A 20,322-nucleotide genomic window follows, 5' to 3' on the forward strand; every position below is an offset into this window, starting at 1 on the left:
TCGACTTTCAACTAAACAACCTTTTCCGCTATCATTGTACCACAAACTGCGTCGGTTGTGAGCTCGAGAAACACAAACCTAACATAGAACTAAAAATGATTTTATTACTTTCAGTAGGAAAGTAATTCTCTCAATAGAAACCGATAGAAATCGTAATTCCCAGAAAATAGAATTTATTCTAAGAAAATAAATTCTCATTACTTTCTTGCAGAATAACAATATATGAAACTTGAATGTAAAACTTATGTTAATAGCTCTACTAGTGTCATCTATTTATAGGGAGAGATAGGAGAATCTTGGTTGAATAAGACTTACACAAATAACATTTATTTAATAGAAAACATCCCCTAATCCAACTAGGAGAGAGGGAGGCGACACACCCTAGATACATACATTCAGTATACTAACTTATATCAACGTAACCGTATACCATGCAATACTTTACATTTCAATCCAATACTTTTTCATTTCAAACTTACTTCAGTTAATCACATAATTAATTAAGCTATCATCAAACATAATAACATACTACGAACTTACCAAAACACAGTAGCTATCAACACCTCGACGACGACTATTCAACGACTTTTCCTTTCTCGTGATTATCAACTGATTGATCCATTTCTTGATCTAAATATAATAATTTCATTCAATTAATCAATTAAAATATCTTAAAGCACTTAAATTCACATATTTGACCCTTAATCAATATTTTACACTTTTTCTCTAATTTTTTACATTTTATTCAATTTAATCCCTAAACCCAAAACTTTCAAATCGATCACAATTTAACCAAATCAATGCTGGATGAATTTTATGTAGTCTTTATACATCCTGTATTTATCAAATTTTCAAAATAATTTCATGTAACTTTACTATTTTAACAACTTAGTCCTTAGACTTTAAAACCAACCAAAACCACTTTACAAAATAGTCCTATTTAACTATCAAAGCTTATAAATCTATCATCAAACTTCAAAAACATCACAAATTCATAAATGACATAACTCAAAACATTTAAAATTTTACTAATTAGTCCTTAAGTTAGCTAGATTAAGCTACAACAATCTTAAAAACATAAAAATTACTAAAAACGGGTTAAAAAACTCATACCATGCAATTGAAACAATCTTTGGCCGAAGCTTTCTGTGTTGGCTATGGGGTTTTTTGGTTCAAGAAAGAAAAGGGGAAGATGATGACTAATTTTATTTTAGTTTTACTTATAATTACTTTATTATTTAACATTTTAAATTACAAAATTAACATATATTTATTTAATCATTACTAAAATCGTCCACCACAATATTTTATGGTCAAATTACATTTTGAAACCCTTTTATTTGATGTTATACCCTATAGAAAAATATAACACAATAGTGATTAATTTTTGTAACTTTTACGATTTAGTCCTTTTTACTTAATCAACTATCTAAACGTTAAAATTTTCTAACCAAAATTTAATACAACACTATAATAACTCTATAAAATTAAATAAATAATAAAATACTAACTCACTGGTCGAATTTGTGGTCCCGAAATCACTATTTTTTACACCACTGAAAATGGGTTGTTACACTTTCTTCTAAGAGTCATCCACTCCGATGCTCAAGACAAATCATCTCCCCGAATGAGTTTGATAGAAGACATATTAGTCTTTCAATCGATTTGCTTATTTCTAGTTAGCTTAAAGGCACGTTTAGGGTTATCTACTAATACAAATTGTCTCTCCATGTTGTGATCTAACTATGTAACATCGCTTCGTATTAGTTAAACATTAGGTAACCAATGAGCACATATTTCTTCCGTTTTGCTTTACGTGCAAAAATATTGATGACAATATACAAAAGGTATTAATATAATTAATGAATATTTTATTAAACCAATTTTTTTGGAAAATACAAGTATACAAAACGAATATACTACACTTAGGACATTAGATCCGATAATATCACTCTTTATCAGGAAGAGTTAAGATATTAGCAGGAAATGCCTCTTATTTGTCCAGAATCTTCTTTACAACCTTAGCTTTTTCTCGTAACCTAGCAACATGTCTCTCATTTGCCTCAATGTAGGAGATGAGGTCATCAATCATTCGTTGACGAATGCCTATAGGGATGGCATTGGGGCTTGATGTAGTTGACACTTCCTAAGTCTAAGGTGTTTCCTCTTGTTTAGCATCCTCACTGTCAGAGCCATTTGCTTCCTCCACTTGATCATTGACAGTGTGATTGCCTTCCAGCCATTGGTGAGAGAATTTCAATTCTGGCACTAGATTCTTATACTACTCTGTAACTCGAACAATTCGAGGATTTTGATTATGCACAACTTAGAAGATGAGTGAGGGAAATGACATAATGTATCTTGGGTGAACCTTATCAGCATGCTTAACAATTTCATCAAACACCATTTGGCCCAGGTCAAATTCGACCATTTCAACAACTTTTCTCAACAGAATTGCCACCCTCTTGTTCTCCCAGTTCCTCTAGCTATTTGGGAACCAGTTCCTTGTGCATATAGCATATAGTGCAGCATACACAATTGAAAAAAAAAAGCATGAATATTTATTTTCTTGAGCTAAGATAAATGATCATTGTTTGTAATAGCAATTGTTGTTTGGTCCATACTCTCATTCAAGTCTACCATATTTTGACAGAAACAATTAAGAACCTTCTTGATCTCTGCATACTTTATGATACAACTACTAAGTAGATTAGCATGTAATTTAAACTTGTTTTAAATTTAAAATTTTTAAAATTTAAATATAATAATATAAAAAAAAACAAGCCACCAGTGTCAAGCAACGAAATTCTACTTTTGTAGTTTTTTTTCAACATTGGCCCAAATAAAAGGATTATTAATAAAAATGACCCAGGTGCAAAATCTTGTTACGAAAATGACCTGTTTTTTAACTGCATGTTTGTAACAACCTAATTTAGACCCTAGTCAGAACAGTAATTTCGAGACTAAAAATCCGAGTAAAAAAAATATTTTAATATTACTTTTTGTGTTTACAACATGATATGTGATATGTCTGAAAATTTCATCATTTGTGTGCTCGATTTTATAAAAAGGACTTAATCGCGTAAAATGCAAAAGTGACTTGCTATTTATTAAAGGTGTCTATTTGTTATGAGACATTAAATGAGAGGTCCTTATGTTGATATTAGACCATTGATTGTGTTAATGGACATTAATGGGTATATATTAAGTGATTTTATAATGTTTTCATTAAGGGTAAATTTGGAATTTGATAATTAAGTTAATAAAACTATAACAAAATATAATTTTTGTCCATATTTCATGCTTTAGCTGATTTTTTCAAGTGAAAAAATCCATTTTATACTCATCTAGGGTTCGGCTTATTGAATCTTTGATTAAGGTATGTATTTTGCTCGATTTTTGATGATTTTTATGTTTTTGTGACTGTTGCTTTGAGTACTAGCTAGCCCGTACCCTAATTTCTGAAATTGATGATGATTTTGTAAATTTCCATTGATGAATGCTTGAGTTCTTGAATGTTTGATGATCTAAAATGAGTATTTGTTGATAGATTATTATGTTTTGTAAAGTAATTTTTAGTGAAATTGCATAAAAATGACTAATTTGTGAAAAGTGTAAAATGTGTGGTTAAATGTGTGAAATAAATGAAAGATATGGGCTGCTAGAGGCTATATGAAAATTCGGCCAAGCATGCGTATAAGGAAATTTTGTGAATTTTGTGTATTTATAAAATAGGGACTAAAATGAATAAATGTGTAACTTTAGAGGCTAAGTGAAAAAATGCTCAATGTGGGTTTGTGGATGAAATTGAATGTGTTGGTGAATAAAATGGTTAATTTTGAATTTATTTAGATCCTAAAAGAAAGAAATCGGATTTAGATCAAGGGAAATCGAAAGTTAACGAGTAGTTGATTTCGTCCGTTTATTCCGACTACAAGGTAAGTTCATATGCAAATAATGTATTTGAATTGATTTATTCATACTTTTATGATATTGAAATGTAATGAATGGCTATGGAAGATGAATATGTGAAATTGAGAAAATATCGATCGAATTATGGCGTTCGAAAGCCCTGTACGAACCATAGGAATAGTTAGGATACATATGTCATAACATAGGATTCCGATATGTGATTTCATGTAAGACCACGTCAGGGACGTTGGCATCGATTTGAGATTTACATGTAAGACCATATCTGGAACATTGGCATCATATATGATTTCGTGTAAGACCCTGTCTGGGATAGTGGCATCGATATTTGATTACATGTAAGACCTTATCTGGGACGTTGGCATTGTACGAGCTTTTCGAGCTATCCGAGTATCCTTATTGATTCCGAATGGTTCAACGGGCATTATCGAGGAAGGAATTTATATGTGAATGAATATCCAATTCAGGTACGTATGAAATGTACATGTTATTCAAGAATGAAATATGAGTATGTTATAAATGATGACATGTGAATTATAAGAGATTGAAATGTGATTATATGCAAGTGAACTATGAACAAGTGAACTGGATGTGATTTATAAAATGAAATTGTGAATTGTATGATCTTACTATCAATGAATTGGTTTAAGTTTATCTTATGAGTTAAGTTTATTTGTATATGGCTTACTAAGCTTTAGAAAGCTTACTTTGTGTATGTTTTTCATTGTTTTATAGATTATCGAAGTGACCGTGAGCTCGGGGATCGTCAAGAATCATTGTCACACTATCAAATGATATTTTGGTACTTTTAAAGTTGTAAATATTAATGTATGGCATGTATAGGCTAGTGATGTTATGATATGTGTTAAGTTTATTTCTTGCCATGTGATATGGCATGAATATGATTGAGACTATGGAATTGATTTTAGTATAGACTATGTGATGGAAAAATGTTATAATTGATGTATATATATAGTCTTGTGTGAATGGCCATTTTGGTATGATTTGGTAGTTGAAATGGTAAGGTTTTTGATATGATTTTGAGTTTGATTAAATGTTGTTTAAGACAAATGGATTGGTATGATATTAGTTCATGAAATTGGTATACTTTGATATGAAATTGAGTATGAAATTGATTGGTGATATTGTGGATTGAATTATGCATGTTTGGATATGGTTTTGGTTGCTATTTGGTCATGAACTATACTTTGGTTGATGCTTGTAGAGATGACCCTTTTTGGGTGGCATGTTAGCCTTATAAATGACCTATTTTTGTCCACACGGGCAGAGACATGGGCGTGTGTCTCAGCCGTGTGCAACACACAGTTATATTACAAGGTCGTGTGTCCCCTGGGGTACCCTGACCTCCCTAATTTTCTACGGCCATGGCACACGGGTGTGTCCTCGGCTGTATGGTGCAAGTCAGTATGTATGCCTTGTTTTCACACGGCTTGTGACACAAGCGTGTCTGGTAGCCGTGTGAGGCACACGGCCTATTCACACGGGTGTGTGACCCTTAATGTTTTGAAGATTTTCTATGTTTCTCAAAGTTTGTAAATATTATCGGTTTAGTCCTGAACCCTTTCTAAGCATGTTTTATGGTCTCGTAGGACCTTACAAGGGACAATTTGATTGATATGAATAGATTTTGATTATGATTGTATGAATGTATGTGAATCGTGTGTGATTTTCGGTAATACCTCGTAACCTTATTCCAACGTTGGATATGGGTTAGGGGTGTTACAATGTTGGTACTGGCCATCTCACCATTGGTACCACCCTTCATTATCCCCTAATAATTCTAATGATTGCTCGGTCTATAAAAAAATATATTTGTTTGCCGGCAATGTGCTCGCCAGCACCAGTATGTATTTTTTTGAAATACACTTAAAATATATGGGTATTCTGGGATTAAAAGAAAAACAAATTATTTTAATAGGTTTCAACATTCATGTTGTTGACACCCATGTGGTTTTTAAAAAAAAAATTATTTGGTTAAGAATCGGTTAAACTAGATTAAAATTGGTTAGACCGAGTGAAAAATCTAGCTAAATTGGAATTGATGTTGATAAATTAATTTATTTGGAATTGTTAACCTAATAATAAATGTAGTGCAACTCTCTATTTTCTTCTTGACGGTTGGATTTTTTTTCATTTTCTTCTCTTGTTTCCTTCATCTACTAAGTACTATAATCAGTAAACAAAACTCAAAAATATTTTTTTCTTCTCAAATATTCAGTGCTTCTTTTTTACTGATATTGTGTTATTTTCTTCAAATCTCTCTTCTCATGCAACTGAAGGACAACGCCAGTGCCGACAAAGGGAACCTAACACCCATTTATTATTTTTTTGAAAAACAAACCAGTGTCAGTAAGGACAACGCTAGTGCAAAGAAAAACATTTTTTTAAAAAAATCCATACCGATGTCTGTAATATGAACGTCGACACCTTTTAAAATACTATTGCGTTCTCTTTTTTTTTTTTAATCTCGGAGTACCCATATTTTTTAAGCGTAGTTGAAAAAAAATACATAGCGATCCTGCGAACACAGTGTTGGGGCAAAAAGAAATCATTTTTTATAGACTAAACAATTATCGGACAATCATTACGAGATGATGGAGGATGGTGCCGGTGGTGAGATAACTGATACCAACATGCAATGTAAAAAACAAGTCATTTTTGTATAAAATTTTACATTTGAATTATTTTCGTAAATAATTAATTTATTTGGACTAATTTAAAAAAATTGAGTATTGAAAATTCAATTCGAATGGAATTTTTTTTCTGAAATATGCATGTAATAGTTTTTAAATTTTTTATGGGTACATTTGTTAATTGTTAGTAATTTTATTAGAAACTGTTGTTACTTTTCTTTATTTTATTGAGTGTTATTTTTATTTGTAAATTAGTTTAAATATTTTCTTTAAAATATAAAATTAAAAATTAAGGTGCAATAATTTTTTATTTTTTAATATAAAAAATTATTACCATTAAGTGTTGAGTGTAATGATAAGACACATTATATTTTTAAGAGAAGAGATAATTTTAAATTTTGAAGAAAAAATTATTACAAGAGATAACCATAAATTATAAATATGAACAAATATAAAAAAACTCTTAAAAATTCATTTCAATTCAAAAGTTGAAGTTGTTTTGATTTTTCACATAAAAGAAAAGTAATAATGAAAGATATTTATGGCATTTGCACCTAAGCAATGATACATAGTTGGCATATATATATATATATATATATATATAATTTCCTTAAAGGTTAGCCATTTGAGAATGTAACAGTATGTTTGGTTGGATGGAATTGCTATGCCATTCCTGCCTTATTCCGTGCGCTACAGTGATTCATACGTTTGGTTCACCGTTTAGGTGATTCTGCAGTTTAGCTATTACAGCCATATTCCCTCACCTCCTGTAATAGGTATTCAGTAGTGAGGGCACTGGATTGCTATTCAACACACACGTCGAATACATTTTCAGATTTTGGGACCAAAATAGCCTGATTTCTTCTCCCCAAAATTCTGCTCCAGATTTATTCCAACCTTTTTCTCCAAATCAAGCATCCATCCATCTACCCTTCATCTTCATCTCCTCAAAGGTACGTTTTCTTTTTTTTTTTTTTTTTACTTCAACCCGACAGCTTCTCTCACCCAGCCTCTCTTGCTTGCTTTGCCTCCGGCCACTTTCATTCCTCCGCTCTTTCATGTCAGTCAACTGAAGTCACCAATTCCTCCGTTCTTCTCGATAGCCTCTATCTTGTTTATGATTTCACTTTAGGGGTTTGCTCTGTTCTATTCTTTTTTTTTTGCTTTTCTTCTCTATGATTCTTGTTTATAGCAGAGAAATAACTGTTTGTCTTATTATTACTGCTAGTGGATGTTCATTAATTTATTGATTTCGGTTCCTCCCTAATGCTTTATAGTTCATATTTAGTTCATCTGTGCCTTTTTTATGGTTCTATGTTTTGTTGACCTAGTTTAGGATATGGATTAAATTTGGGATATCTTCACATTTGGTGGTCTTTGTTGATGCTATTCTGCACTCAACCAATCTATCTCTATGCTGCTTGATTTGCTTTGTCTAAACCCTATACCAATGGTTGCAGGTTGATAGGCCACTTGGCTTAATTACTTACTGCTTGTTGTTCCTCCTGATTACTATATTTGCTTGTAATTTCTGGTTCTTGCTTTTGTAGCCTCATTGCATTCTATTATTTCTACTAAGCACAATAACTCAGACTTGACTTACTCTCTTGCTATAGTAATCTGGAAATAGATGGAAACATATCTATGAAATGTTGTTCTGTATTTTTCTTCACAAGCACATTAATAGAAAACTGTATAATTTATCCGGATGAAGTATATATTAATAGAAAACTGTATAATTTACCCGGTTAAAGTATGTATTAATAGAAAACTGTATAATTTACTCGGGTAAAGTATGTATTAACAGAAAACTGTATAATTTATCCGGATGAAGTATGTATTAATAGAAAGCGTATAATTTACCGGGTAAAGTATGTATTAATGAAAATTGTATAATTTCCGGATGAAGTATGTATTATGAGATATACTTAAGATCTAGTTGGCACTTAAAATCTAGTTGGACTACCACGTAGGATTATCATTAGGGAGATAATAATAACATAAATGACTAAAACGTAACATTTCAAATATAAGTGACTAAAATGTAACCCGAGGCAAATAAAAGTGACTATTTTTGTAGTTTACCCATAAATAAAACATTGCAATATATGTAAAATTTATTAATGTATATATATAATAAACTCAAATAAACAATGAAAAGATAATAAATTCTTAGATATATATATTTGTTTAATTTAAAATGACTTTTATAAAATATTTTCAGAAATCTACCAAATAACGGAAAATATTTTACATAAATTCATCCAAACACCGAAAAGTAAATCATTTCTAGAAAAGTAAATCATTTTCCATAAATTATTTTCCGAAAATATTTTCTTGGCAAACAAACGAGCCTAAATATGTATTGAAGTTTAAAAATAATAAAGCAGATTATATATTTTTTATAGTGTTATATATTTTGATTTTTAATTCATATAATAATAGTTATATAATGAATGTTATTAAATTATATTTTTATTAAATTATATTTAATAATAATTATGTTAAAATATGGTTAAACTATTTATTATTTTTATTAAATTATTTTCAATAATAATCTTATTAAAATTTAATAACAATAACAATATTCATCTCCCTTAACAAAAATTCTGCTAAGGGTATTCTGGTCATTTTAGTTTTTTTCCTTATACTATTACAACATCATTTCATTCAACCAAACACAAGAATACTATTACAGTTCTATTCCATTCCATTCAACTAAACAGTTAAATTACTTATTACAGTTCTATTCCATTACAGCTCTATTCCATTACAGCTCTATTCAATTACAACCCTATTCCATTACAGTGAACCAAACGTGATTTAGACTACCCTCCTTTAAAAAAATACATGGTATTCTAGTCCCCAAATAGGAAAAAAAAAAAAAGAAAAGAGAAGAAGATAATATAGAAATAACCAGGATACAATAGGCAATAGCTGATGAATAACATTTTCCTATTTTCTACAATTTTTAAATTTATTAATACAATATTTTATTAACTAAAAAACAACCTAAAAGCCAGCTTAGCTAACTAACTCCTTTAGGACCCACTATAACCTACGTGTCAATCCCATCTCACAACAGGTTTCAAAAGTAAGCCTCATGAATCATCATTCTGTCCACTTGCCATTTTCTGATTGCTCCGTTTTTCAATCCCGTCACAAACATAGTCACTCTATCTTCCGCCCTACCAAAATAAAAAAAATTTAATAAAATAAAAGGAATTAAAATAAGAAGCGGATTTTTGTTAAAAATGATTTTGTCTTTAATCAAAGTTTTAATTGTTGTTAAGAGAAGCAAAAACCCCAACGAAACACAAGTAACAGGACACCATCAGAAAAAAGGTCAGCTGTTATCTTCTAATCCCTAATTTTCGTGTCACTCTGTAAGAAATTTTATGGGTTTTGTCTTTAATCTTCTAGGTTTTAGCTAAGTTTTTTTCTTTCTTTTTTTTTGTCCTTCTTCGACAGTTTTGTTCACTTACTTTCTTCCCTGGGTTTTGTTGTTCATGTTTTATTGACTTAAGCTTTGATTTATGGTTGTTACAGGATTTTCCTTATCCTTGAAGTTGACGAAAATGCTCTGAAAAGGTCTACACTTCTCGCTTTTCTCAATTCTAATTCATGAAATCTTTATTTTATTACCGTTTCAATGGGGTTTTTTCAGCCCTTTATTACTCTTTATCTAGTATTCTTTTTTTAATTATGCTTTAGTTTTGTATGTAAATTGTTGTGCAGATTGCATGCATGAGGTGAGTTTTTTTTTTTTTTCCCTTCTGTTTGAGGTAAAAATAAAGCAATGCCTAAGAGCTTTGTTATTAGTTTGGTAAAAGCTTTGTTATTAGTTTGGTATGTTACTCCCACTTGGTTGTCGGATATAGGTATGCGTTCGATATGAGTATACTTAATTATTTTTCTTAATTTTAAGTTCTTTTTCATATATTTGGAGGATAAACCCCTATATCCATGTCAATATGTGTGCCACAAACAAGTGTTGGACAAGAATACTTGGAGAAGTGAAGAGAGTGGATAACTCGGGCAATTGATGTTCATGAATCCCGGGAAAGAAACATGATAGTGGGGTTTAGCTTTTGTCTTCAATGGATTGACATTTGCCTTTTTTAACTCGTCAAAAGTTTGAATTGTTAGAACAGTTTAGAACTTCTTGAATTTAATGTTTAGCAATCCCAATAAATAGTTAAGATTATGTTTAAAGGTTTTTATGGAGATTTGAAGCGATCTTTTCCGTTTTGGGAAAAATTACGGGCAATTTTTGTCATTGGAACACAAACAGATTAGTCGTGATTCCTTGGCTTTTAGCCTTTTAGTCGTATTGTAATCAGCTAGCATATATGGTGGCTATGGTTTTGGGTCGTGGTTCTTTGCATGAGTATTATTGATATCTGCATGCCCTTCTTTTTATAAGATACGTGATCATGATAGTGCATTTTATCCTGAGATTGATCTATAGCTTCATTAAATAAGATGCTTGATTGTCAACTGCAGAATTCCTAAAGAGGAAAGGTTTTCTTTGTAAACCTTGCTATTCGTATTGCACATTTGTTAGATTTCGGAGTTCAATGAGTTACCTTATAAGCGTAACGGTTTCACTTCTCTTAACTTTGAGAGCCTTCTGTTTTTCTTTCCTTATCTGCTCTAAAATTTAGTTGGAAGCTTACTCATGGTACAGCCAATGTCGCATTATGACTTATAATTATTGATATTGAGGGTATATGCATAGAAACAACAATAGCATTATTGAGCTTATAGATTTTGTTGTCTTTTTTCTCTTTTCCTGACTAAATAAGAAGAAAAATATCAGTCATGTATTTATAAATTATTAAATTTACAATGTGTTGATCATAATCTGCTAGTAAATGGTAAAATGCTTCTCTATTCTGAATTGTCCAGACTCAGGTTTGATTGTTAGATATGGAGTGTCTGAGATTGGTACTTCAGGAAAATTGAAGAATCGAAGTAATATTAGGTGGCCAGCATGGCCTTAATACGAACCTGCAGTGATGTTGAGAAGGCAGAAGTCTTACTTGACTTGTTTATGAAGTTGAATATTTGCCTTTTTTCATGTTGGTTATATCTGCTCTTTTGTTTTGTCTTCCAGGAAGGAACAGGAACAAGATTTGCAGAAAAGGAGATTTATTTGCTGCAAATACTACGATGAATCAAGACAATGAACAAGACAATAACCCTGATGCGTTAGATGATTTTCTGCTAAAGCGCAAACGTGGTCGCCCAAGAAAGCACCCAAAACATGATTTAAATCAGGGGGAGAATGCTCAGATGCCTTGGAATCAGAACCTGAACCATGCTGAGAATGCCCATGTCCCACCTGGATTTGGAGCAGTGAATGGAAACCGACCCCACCAAGTGAATCCTGATGCAAATGACGTAATGGTTGGTCAGGCTGTTAGTGGTGTTATTGAGGCAGCATTCGATGCCGGATATTTGCTTACTGTTAGGGTTGGCAACTCTGACACCACTTTAAGGGGCGTGGTCTTCAAGCCTGGGCATTATGTTCCCATTTCAGCTGAAAATGATGTTGCTCCTAATCTCCAAATGATTAGACGAAACGAGATTCCCTTCCCACGGGAGAGGAATGGAACAGCTCATCCACTCAACGGACCAGCTCTCACCAACCAGGTGCCACGAGCCCGGGCTTCGAATCTTGGAGCCATAAAAAACAAGAATGTGCAGCCAGCGGCAACACAGTTCAATTCACTACTGTCCAGGGGCACAGTGGTGCCTGTTGTGCTCCAACCTGCTAGTTTATCAAATGGGAAAGTTTCCAGCCAACAATTAAGCCAACCCCCTCATTTGGTTTCTAAAGGAAAACAAGTTTCTGGAACTGCCAATGCAACAAATGAGGAAAAACCTGTCAACCAGATGGCAACAGTTGGAAACCCGATATTTCCTACTCAACCTCAACCTCGGAGTAGTAACCACACCGTGCCCAAAGGCATACAAAGTGAAACTGTTTCATATAGTCAACTTCCAGCAGAGGGTTTACAGGATAAAGATGCAAAGTCGATGACTGGCATGCCATTTGAGAAACTACTATCTGAAGTCATGAAAAGAGTTCAAGTCCCCCTACAACCACCAGAAGTTCAAGGTGGAAATTTGTCGGTCAAAGAGTTGGGAAATAAACTGGAAGATGATCAGGCACTCTCTATCGAACCACTGCAAGCGGTACAGTCCACTCATTCTTCTTCTATGCTCAAACCTTTGGAAAATTTCAGAACTGGCAAGATGACTGAGCTGTTGCAGGTATAATACATCTGAACTTGAATTTAATCCCATATGATTAAATCTATTATGCACCCTGATGTTTGACATAGACACTGATATACTGAATTTTCTTTCAAGGCTGTTCAAGAAAACATGAGAGAAAACCAAGCATCTCGGATCGAACAGCCAGCCATCAGTTCTGAAGGAACCATGCTCAGAGATAAAGCAACGCATGATTCAAACAAGCAGTCATAAGTTTGGAGTGTGGAATGTTGTAGAGTGTTTTAGTATAATGAAATAGACTATGTAAAATGTTTTAAAATCCTAAACAAGGTGAAGGAGCTAGACTTCCCCGAAGGGCTAACCTAACCTTAAAAGTTAGAGAAGGCTGCAGCATCGGATTTTCTTTGCTCTAACCCTTTTAGGATTAGAACTGTTGCCATTACTTAGAATAAAGCTTTTCGTTTTTCAGTTTATAGATATATATAGAAAAGCTATCTTTATGTATCTTTATGTAACTTTAGGCTTTGTAATAACTTAGTAAACAGGGAAAGACCAGTTTCTTGTTAAACATGTGCGTTTTCCTTTTGTTATGAACATGCGAAGTATCAAGCATGCATTTCTGAGGTATATTAAGATACTACAACAGGAAAAAAACGTCTAGGATTCTGGCTCATGTTCTCGGTTCTTATCCTCCAATGAGGTAATCACAGTAGAGAATTAACATTGTTGCATCCATCCATCCATCCATCGTTGAACAGGGAACTCTAGCAGGTAGGCTGGAAGGGGACTGAGGATCTTGTCAAATACCCGAAGTTCAACAAGATCTTGTGGCTATCCATCTCGAAGAAGGTGCTGCAAAGATCAACATAATTTGGCAACGTTGTTTTGGAAGAAGCAAATATTCCTACGACTGTAAAACTACAATATTTGCTGCAGTTGAGCTTCTTTGTATCAAGTGGGATTCATTTATTTACTACTTTTAATATTTAAGGGTACAGTGATTTACCCCAACCCAGTGACATTTATCTTTCCTTTTTGTGAAGGTTTATGATAATGGCTGCATCTCTCTGTCACAAAATTATAGGGTGATCTCCTTTTGAATCCATCACAATGAACACGAAGATATATTTGGTTAGTTTGTCGCAAAAACCATATCCGGATTCTTCAAACTGAATGAAAAGTTTGAACCACTTTATTCATATAATTGATAAACAGTTAAAAATAGAGAACTAAAACTAAATCGACAAATAAGAAGCATAATAAGTTCACAATAAACATTAAAAAGCATCAGTCCGAACAACTACCGTGGTGTAATATAACACTGAATAGCAATAGACTGGAAAATCAAGTCAAAACAAAACTCAATATAAGAGGATAAGAAACCAAGAAAAGCGAAGCTAAAAAGATATGGTAGAGGGAAAAGATGAAACATAACCAAAAAAAAAAATTGTACAGAAAACAATGAAAATCTACAACCTTAAAACATGTTTGATGGGATCAGACCAACAACAAATGTGCTCTGGATCAAGTCAACGAGCTTCACTCCACCCACACTTTTTACTGAAAAATTAAGCACAAATGAATGTGTCAGAAGAAATGGGAGAATAAATCAGTTTCTGAAAAGGAAAAATGTCGGCATTGAAGAAATCAAGATTCATGCAATAAAGAACACAGACAACATTTTCATTTCTTTTTCCTTTTTCCCCCTACGTGCAGCCAAAGTTACAGTGCTAAAAAATTAAATTCAAAATGCTTGCGATCTTTCCGCTTTCTCTAAGAGCAAATAATATATAGAAGTATAAAAAGTACAAATAGTTCATAAAGTCACATTTACCTGCTGTGGTTGTTGGTAAGCCCCCGGCTGTTGGTAATTCCCATATCCAGGATAGCCCCCATAATACATGCTAGGGTCTTGGGGAGGAGGTGCATATCCATATGCTTCATATCCTTGAGCATATCCATAATATCCACCATTCCACTGGGCCTGATCGGGTTGAGCCTGGAAGCCCCAATACATTGCCCTCTTATTAGTTTAGAGAAACATGTGTAGCATTGCTTTATTTGTAAGACACTAAAGTTTTAAATACTAAACCTGTTTGCTTGAAGGACTACGTCCCCATGAAAGTCGAACATTTCTTCCTCCTAAAATGGTACCATTTAAAACTGATAACGCTTGCTCTGCACTAGTTCTGAAGTAAATCGCATTAAAGAAACCGTTAATACCATGCAATAATATTTCAAATGCCAAATTACATGAAAGTATTTATGAGTTACCTATTAGCATATTGAACAAAACCACAATTCTTGTTAGCAGGAATTTTTACATGAACTACCTCACCAAGCTGACTGAATATTTGTTTTAACTGGTCTTCAGAAACACTAGGATCCAAACCGCCAACAAATATCTGCACATAAGCTTGTAATATTTCAGTTGCCCATACCAAGAAACAAGTATACTAATATTAAAAAAAAAGATGCATACTGTGGTATTATTTGGATCGTTCTCGCCAGGATTTCCTTGAGTGTTCTGGTAAGTATCTGTGGATCAAAAATATACGTGAACTAAAATAGAATAGATGATTATAAAGGATGGTGAAAGAAAGTGAAAAGGCATGCATGTCCCATAACAGAATCTTAATGTTTTCATATACAAAAGCTTAACTAATTCAACACACCTCCAAAAGTAAATATTTTCCTGATAACTATGAAAATCCAAACCTGTTAACAGACATCATGTAGTACAGTTACATTATAGCACTACTGCTTCTCTCAACTCAATAATTTTTTCCCAAAAAACACAGCATGGAAGTATACACTTATGGATATAAATAAGCAGTTCAAAGTAATTCCCTGTATGGCATGAAAAGAACCCAATGTAAACCCACCAGCCATATACCAGGCAACAGTTACACTTGGAATACATCAAAGCTTACCTTTAGTCCTTTACCAGGCAAATCCAAAAGCATCAGACTAAATAACTAGAATAACAGCATAAAAAGAAATCATAATTACACTAAACTCAGGGAACCAGTAAGAGACTTCTTAGTTTTATTTTATTTTCCCTTTACAATAGGGTGAAAGAAGGGAAAAGGAAAATTGAAACAGGGACTTATCTTTTCCTCATCAGGCATGAAGCATTTCTTTTTTCTTTCACCAATTTTGTGGAAGGAAGGGAGGAGGGGGAAGAGGAAGTTGCTGGTCCTTAATTTGAACGAGTTACAAAGTCAACTTCTAAGATTACTTTCAAGCAGACTAAACCTATCTGCTAAACTAATTGTTGAGTAATATTTTAACATTCTCTGCATAAACAGAAGCCTATACAGAGCATGTTATTAACCACAAAATGGCAAGAAGAGGCCTATAGTTAAAAACAAAGTAAATTCTTCTAACTTGATAAATTCTTCTAACTTGATATGAACTACAACATCAAGTGGCAAATAATAATGTTTCCAAAATGCAAGATAAATATGGATAAATCCATATGCAGATAATCATTCATTATTGCCTATTCATTATTTTAGCTTAGGCAATAAAGAAGGGCAAGTGATCCATTTCCGTTGAGGTTAAATCTATCAACTGAATATCCCGTGACAAGTTTTGGGTTTCTTTCCTGACTCAATTTGTCCTTGCATGCAACACAGCAATAGAGTAAGGTTGAAGAAATTAAAATAATTTTAAAAAGAAGCGCAGATTTGAAATGCATTAGATCAAAACCTGCCCAAAGGTTCAGGAACAGAATGACACATGATAACATGCATAGCAACTTTAGCATGGCTGCTTGAGCTAGTTTCAAGTATTTTGAAGCTTAAAATTAAATGAAACAAAAGGGCAGTGTAAACATATGCAAGTATGGATGGGGAACTGATCCATGATTAAATAAAAACACATTTTCTGGACAAACGAAAAAAAGTAAAGAAACATTTAAAGGAAACATGTTGGGAAACTAAAACGAAACTGAATCTGACTGGAATACGAAAAGTAATTAGAGACTGTAGCAAAAATACTGCCACGAGGAAATGAAGCTTATGACATAAACAAAGTAACTGACCTAAAATGAGGCCACGCATTAAAGTGGAATCATTTCAGCTGATATCAGTTCCAGGCCCCCCAAAATGAGAGCCTCTTGGTGTCCTGCTTAAGACAACATGAGTTTTATATAAGTTTTAGCATGTTTTAATATAATTATAAGGGCCCAATCTTACAAAGGCAAACTGGAAGGAAACGACTTTGTATAAATTCTCCAAGCTTTTATTGCATAACGGTAAGGGTTCAAACTTTAAGGAACTCTGACACGTTCGACTCAGATAATGAAAACCCAAAAACAAAACAAAACGTAATAACCAACCAGTTAAAGTAATCAAGCATAAATCAGAGCAAATAAATACTATACACAACCAAGTAAACTTCACATGGCATCCGATATAAATAATGAACTTCAAATAAACCACAAGATGTGTACCTTTCTGATACTGCTGACCAGTGAATGGCTTCTTATTAGCAGCTGGTCCAATTCGCATTGCCCTTGTCGAACAATAAATTCCATTCATTTCTGTCATGGCTCGAATCTGCTCAGTTTCATTACCAAACCTCACAAAGCCATAACCTTTAGACCGTCCAGTTGTCCTATCAGTAACCACTTTGGCACCCTTAACAGATGGGTAAACAGCTTTAAAGGTCTCCTGTAACAAGTAATCCGAAACATCCCCAGCTAAATCCCCAACAAAGATGGTGTAGTCAGTGCCCTCTTCTTGCCTCTTATCCCCATATCCGAGAGCGGCCCAATTCAATCTAAAGTTCTGCTCAGAATTTGGCATTGGCACCCCATTGTATGACTGCAAAACCCGCTCAGCTGCCTCTTGCGAGACAAACTCTATAAACCCATATCCCTCCGGTAGAGCCGTCTGCTTATTCCTAATCACCTTAGCTGAAACAACCTAAAATAACCCAAAAGATTTACCTTTGTTTAATTACGACCTTTACTACTTGTTTTTTATTGCATTAAAATAAAAAGAAAAGAAGAAATTCATTTTTATACAGAAAGGAAAAAAATGAACATTTTGGAATTTAGCTTCTGCAAGTAATGGTAAGACTATAACATATTCGCTCATTTGAATTAAATACGATTCATTTTTAATATGTACTCGGAAACTGTATTTTTCTCGAATTTAATTACCTCTCCAGTTTGAGCGAAGATATTCATGAGGTAATTCTCATCCATCCATGGTTGAAGATCACCAATCCAGAGAGATCGAATCTCGCCGGAGCCGGCGGCCGCTGAACCGGCGGGGTACTGCTGCATCTGAGAGGGGGGAGGGATAGGCTGCGTATTCCAGCCGGAAGGTGGAGGAACCGGCTGACCTACCTGCTGTTGTTGTTGAGACATCATCATCCAAGTCTGCGATTGCTGTTGTTGCTGGTAGTGATGGGTTTGAGACTGATCGGCTGCCATTGAAGGAGGCGTAGCAACGCCTCCTGGTGGTGGTTGTTGCATCATATTTGATAGATAAGGTGGAGACTTGGAAGATCCCAGAGAGAAGAGGAAACCCTAGGGGCTTATTTTAATTTCGGAAATCGAATTTTTATAGAGGGATGTGCTTTGAGGGGATAATTTTATTTTGGGCAAATTCCCTTCTTTTTTTCACACAATTCTCAAATGTTATAAGATTGTGACTCAACTTTTAGTATTTATTTTTATCACTTATAAAACAATAATTTAACTATTTAATTTTCTCTTTTTTATCAGCCAACTATCTTACATTTTTACTCCGTCTTTTTAAATTGTTAAAATCATGTTTATGATGTTATACATCTTAGTAATTTGTTCAATTAGATAAAATTATGCCTATAATATTCTTCCATTATAAATGTAAGAAATTATAATTAATTGACAAAATATCTAATTGGTACATGTTTAATCTTCTTAAGTGTAAAATTAGATTAAATGACTGATAGCTTGATTATTTTGCATATTTTACGTGCTCAACTCAACTTGTTCTTCAATTAATTCCTTCTAATTGGTGAATTTTATGTTTAAATATTATCAGGAACGAAATTCAAATGTTGTAAATCAAAGCCAAGCAAAACAGAATTAAATTAAAGCATGGGAAGTTGAAAAGGGGTCAAATCATAAATTTATAGACATTTAGGGATTGATCAGATTTTTGACTTTATAAAAGCCAAAATTAAAAAAGAAATATAATATTTATTTCATCTAATTAGTGGATATGTGGGATTAGCATAATTTTAGCATATGATTTATGTATAAATAGGTGGCATGGCCTACTTGAAAAAACACACCTTGATAACTTTTGTTTCCATTTAAATTTTTAGTTCAATTTTTTCCCAAGCCCTCCCCCTTTCTTCTATCACTATTTTCATTTAAATCTACTTTCATAACCAACCAAAGCATGATTAAATTCATACTTCACTAATTTCAAATTAGTTTTGGGCTGGTATTCTTTCAGATCAAGAATCATAAGAAATTATATCCGCACTAAAAATCCTTCAAATTCGTATTCACCATCTCTCCAAAGTATCGGGATTGACAAATTCATCTATTAAAATTAACTCGATTTTAATTCAAAAAGTGCGTTAGGTTGGAGTCGTTTTGGCGTACAGTTGAGAAGACGAGTCGGTCGTGCTGTATTCTGATTTTCGCAAACAAGTTAAGGGAGATTGTGATCAGATTAAATGTCACGCACAGTTGAGGCTATTAATCCAAGTTGGGTTCTTTAGAACGCAAGGCTGTCGAGATCTTGAACTGAAAACGCGTGTATCATGGTTAGACAATCGGTAAGGGTTGGTTTGCAGGGCGTACCTAGATTACCTGCCAGAGGAAGAATTAGTGGTGAGGATGTTCTTAGTCGCTATAACTAGCTTATTGTTTGAAGGAGAAAACTAATTTTTGAGGATCGATTCAAAAACTAGAATCCACTGAGTCTAAAAAATCTAAATAACTATGTCTAAAAAATCTAAATTTATTTTCCAATTTAATTAATTGTTTATTTCTGCTATTTCATTTATTTAATTTCTAGTCATTTTGAAACTCCTTTAATTTATTTAACTTATTTTTCAACAGGTTCGTTTGGAGTCATGGGCACGACAATTGCCACAATTATCAGCTCGACGAAAATTCTGTTCACAAGAAAAACATGAAAGTTAATCATAACATTCAGTCCCTATGGACTCGACCCTACTATTCTTTATTATTGTTTAGATTTATTTTAATTGTAGGAATTATTTTTGGTGGTTTCGACATCCATCAATGAGTAATAGTATTAACTGATATAATTACCTTGCATAACTTAAAGATTGTTGTGATTAAATTTGTTTCAAGATAAAAGTATATTTTTATTTCACTTTATCTTATGTGCTTATGAAAATTAATTAATTAATTTAGCATAGACATATGTTAGAAAGATTAATTGATTTTAATAAGTATGTTTGCATCAGTTAACAAAAGACCAAGTTGCCATAAAATTGTCCGTAACAT

The 20,322-nt window shown here is 33.0% G+C and overlaps 2 protein-coding genes across 5 annotated transcripts; one reads left to right on the forward strand and one right to left on the reverse strand.

The window, feature by feature from the left end:
• Positions 1-9,799: 9,799 nt before the first annotated feature.
• On the forward strand, positions 9,800-13,398 carry LOC108463800 (protein METABOLIC NETWORK MODULATOR 1). Of its 4 annotated transcripts, none has more exons than XM_017763725.2 (5): positions 9,800-9,929; positions 10,134-10,175; positions 11,496-11,616; positions 11,704-12,866; positions 12,966-13,398. In XM_017763725.2, the coding sequence occupies exons 4-5, from the start codon at positions 11,760-11,762 to the stop codon at positions 13,080-13,082; spliced, it is 1,224 nt and encodes a 407-aa protein (XP_017619214.1). In that variant the 5' UTR covers positions 9,800-9,929; positions 10,134-10,175; positions 11,496-11,616; positions 11,704-11,759; the 3' UTR covers positions 13,083-13,398. The 4 variants fall into 4 exon arrangements, with proteins under 4 accessions (XP_017619214.1, XP_017619212.1, XP_017619213.1 ...); XM_053023878.1 differs by having other exon boundaries at positions 9,926-9,970; XM_017763723.2 differs by lacking the exon at positions 11,496-11,616 and having other exon boundaries at positions 9,804-9,929.
• Positions 13,399-14,078: 680 nt separating this feature from the next.
• Positions 14,079-18,504, reverse strand: LOC108463799 (polyadenylate-binding protein RBP45C). The gene is made up of 7 exons (XM_017763721.2): positions 18,004-18,504; positions 17,290-17,764; positions 15,313-15,368; positions 15,105-15,235; positions 14,923-15,019; positions 14,665-14,829; positions 14,079-14,390 (listed from the first exon to the last, which is right to left on the reverse strand). The coding sequence occupies exons 1-7, from the start codon at positions 18,322-18,324 to the stop codon at positions 14,388-14,390; spliced, it is 1,248 nt and encodes a 415-aa protein (XP_017619210.1). The 5' UTR covers positions 18,325-18,504; the 3' UTR covers positions 14,079-14,387.
• Positions 18,505-20,322: the final 1,818 nt, after the last annotated feature.

Source organism: Gossypium arboreum, chromosome 13 (assembly GCF_025698485.1).
Source record: "Gossypium arboreum isolate Shixiya-1 chromosome 13, ASM2569848v2, whole genome shotgun sequence".
In the NCBI taxonomy this organism is placed as follows: Eukaryota; Viridiplantae; Streptophyta; class Magnoliopsida; order Malvales; family Malvaceae; genus Gossypium; species Gossypium arboreum.

Coding starts and splice junctions, on each gene's coding strand:
- LOC108463800 (XM_017763725.2), top strand. CDS start 11,760: ATGAATCAAGACAATGAACAAGACAATAACCCTGATGCGTTAGATGAT. Junction 12,867..12,965: donor AGATGACTGAGCTGTTGCAG/GTATAATACATC, acceptor TTTTCTTTCAAG/GCTGTTCAAGAAAACATGAG.
- LOC108463799 (XM_017763721.2), bottom strand. CDS start 18,324: ATGATGCAACAACCACCACCAGGAGGCGTTGCTACGCCTCCTTCAATG. Junction 15,369..17,289: donor TGGTCAGCAGTATCAGAAAG/GTACACATCTTG, acceptor TTTGATCCACAG/ATACTTACCAGAACACTCAA. Junction 15,236..15,312: donor ACGATCCAAATAATACCACA/GTATGCATCTTT, acceptor GCTTATGTGCAG/ATATTTGTTGGCGGTTTGGA.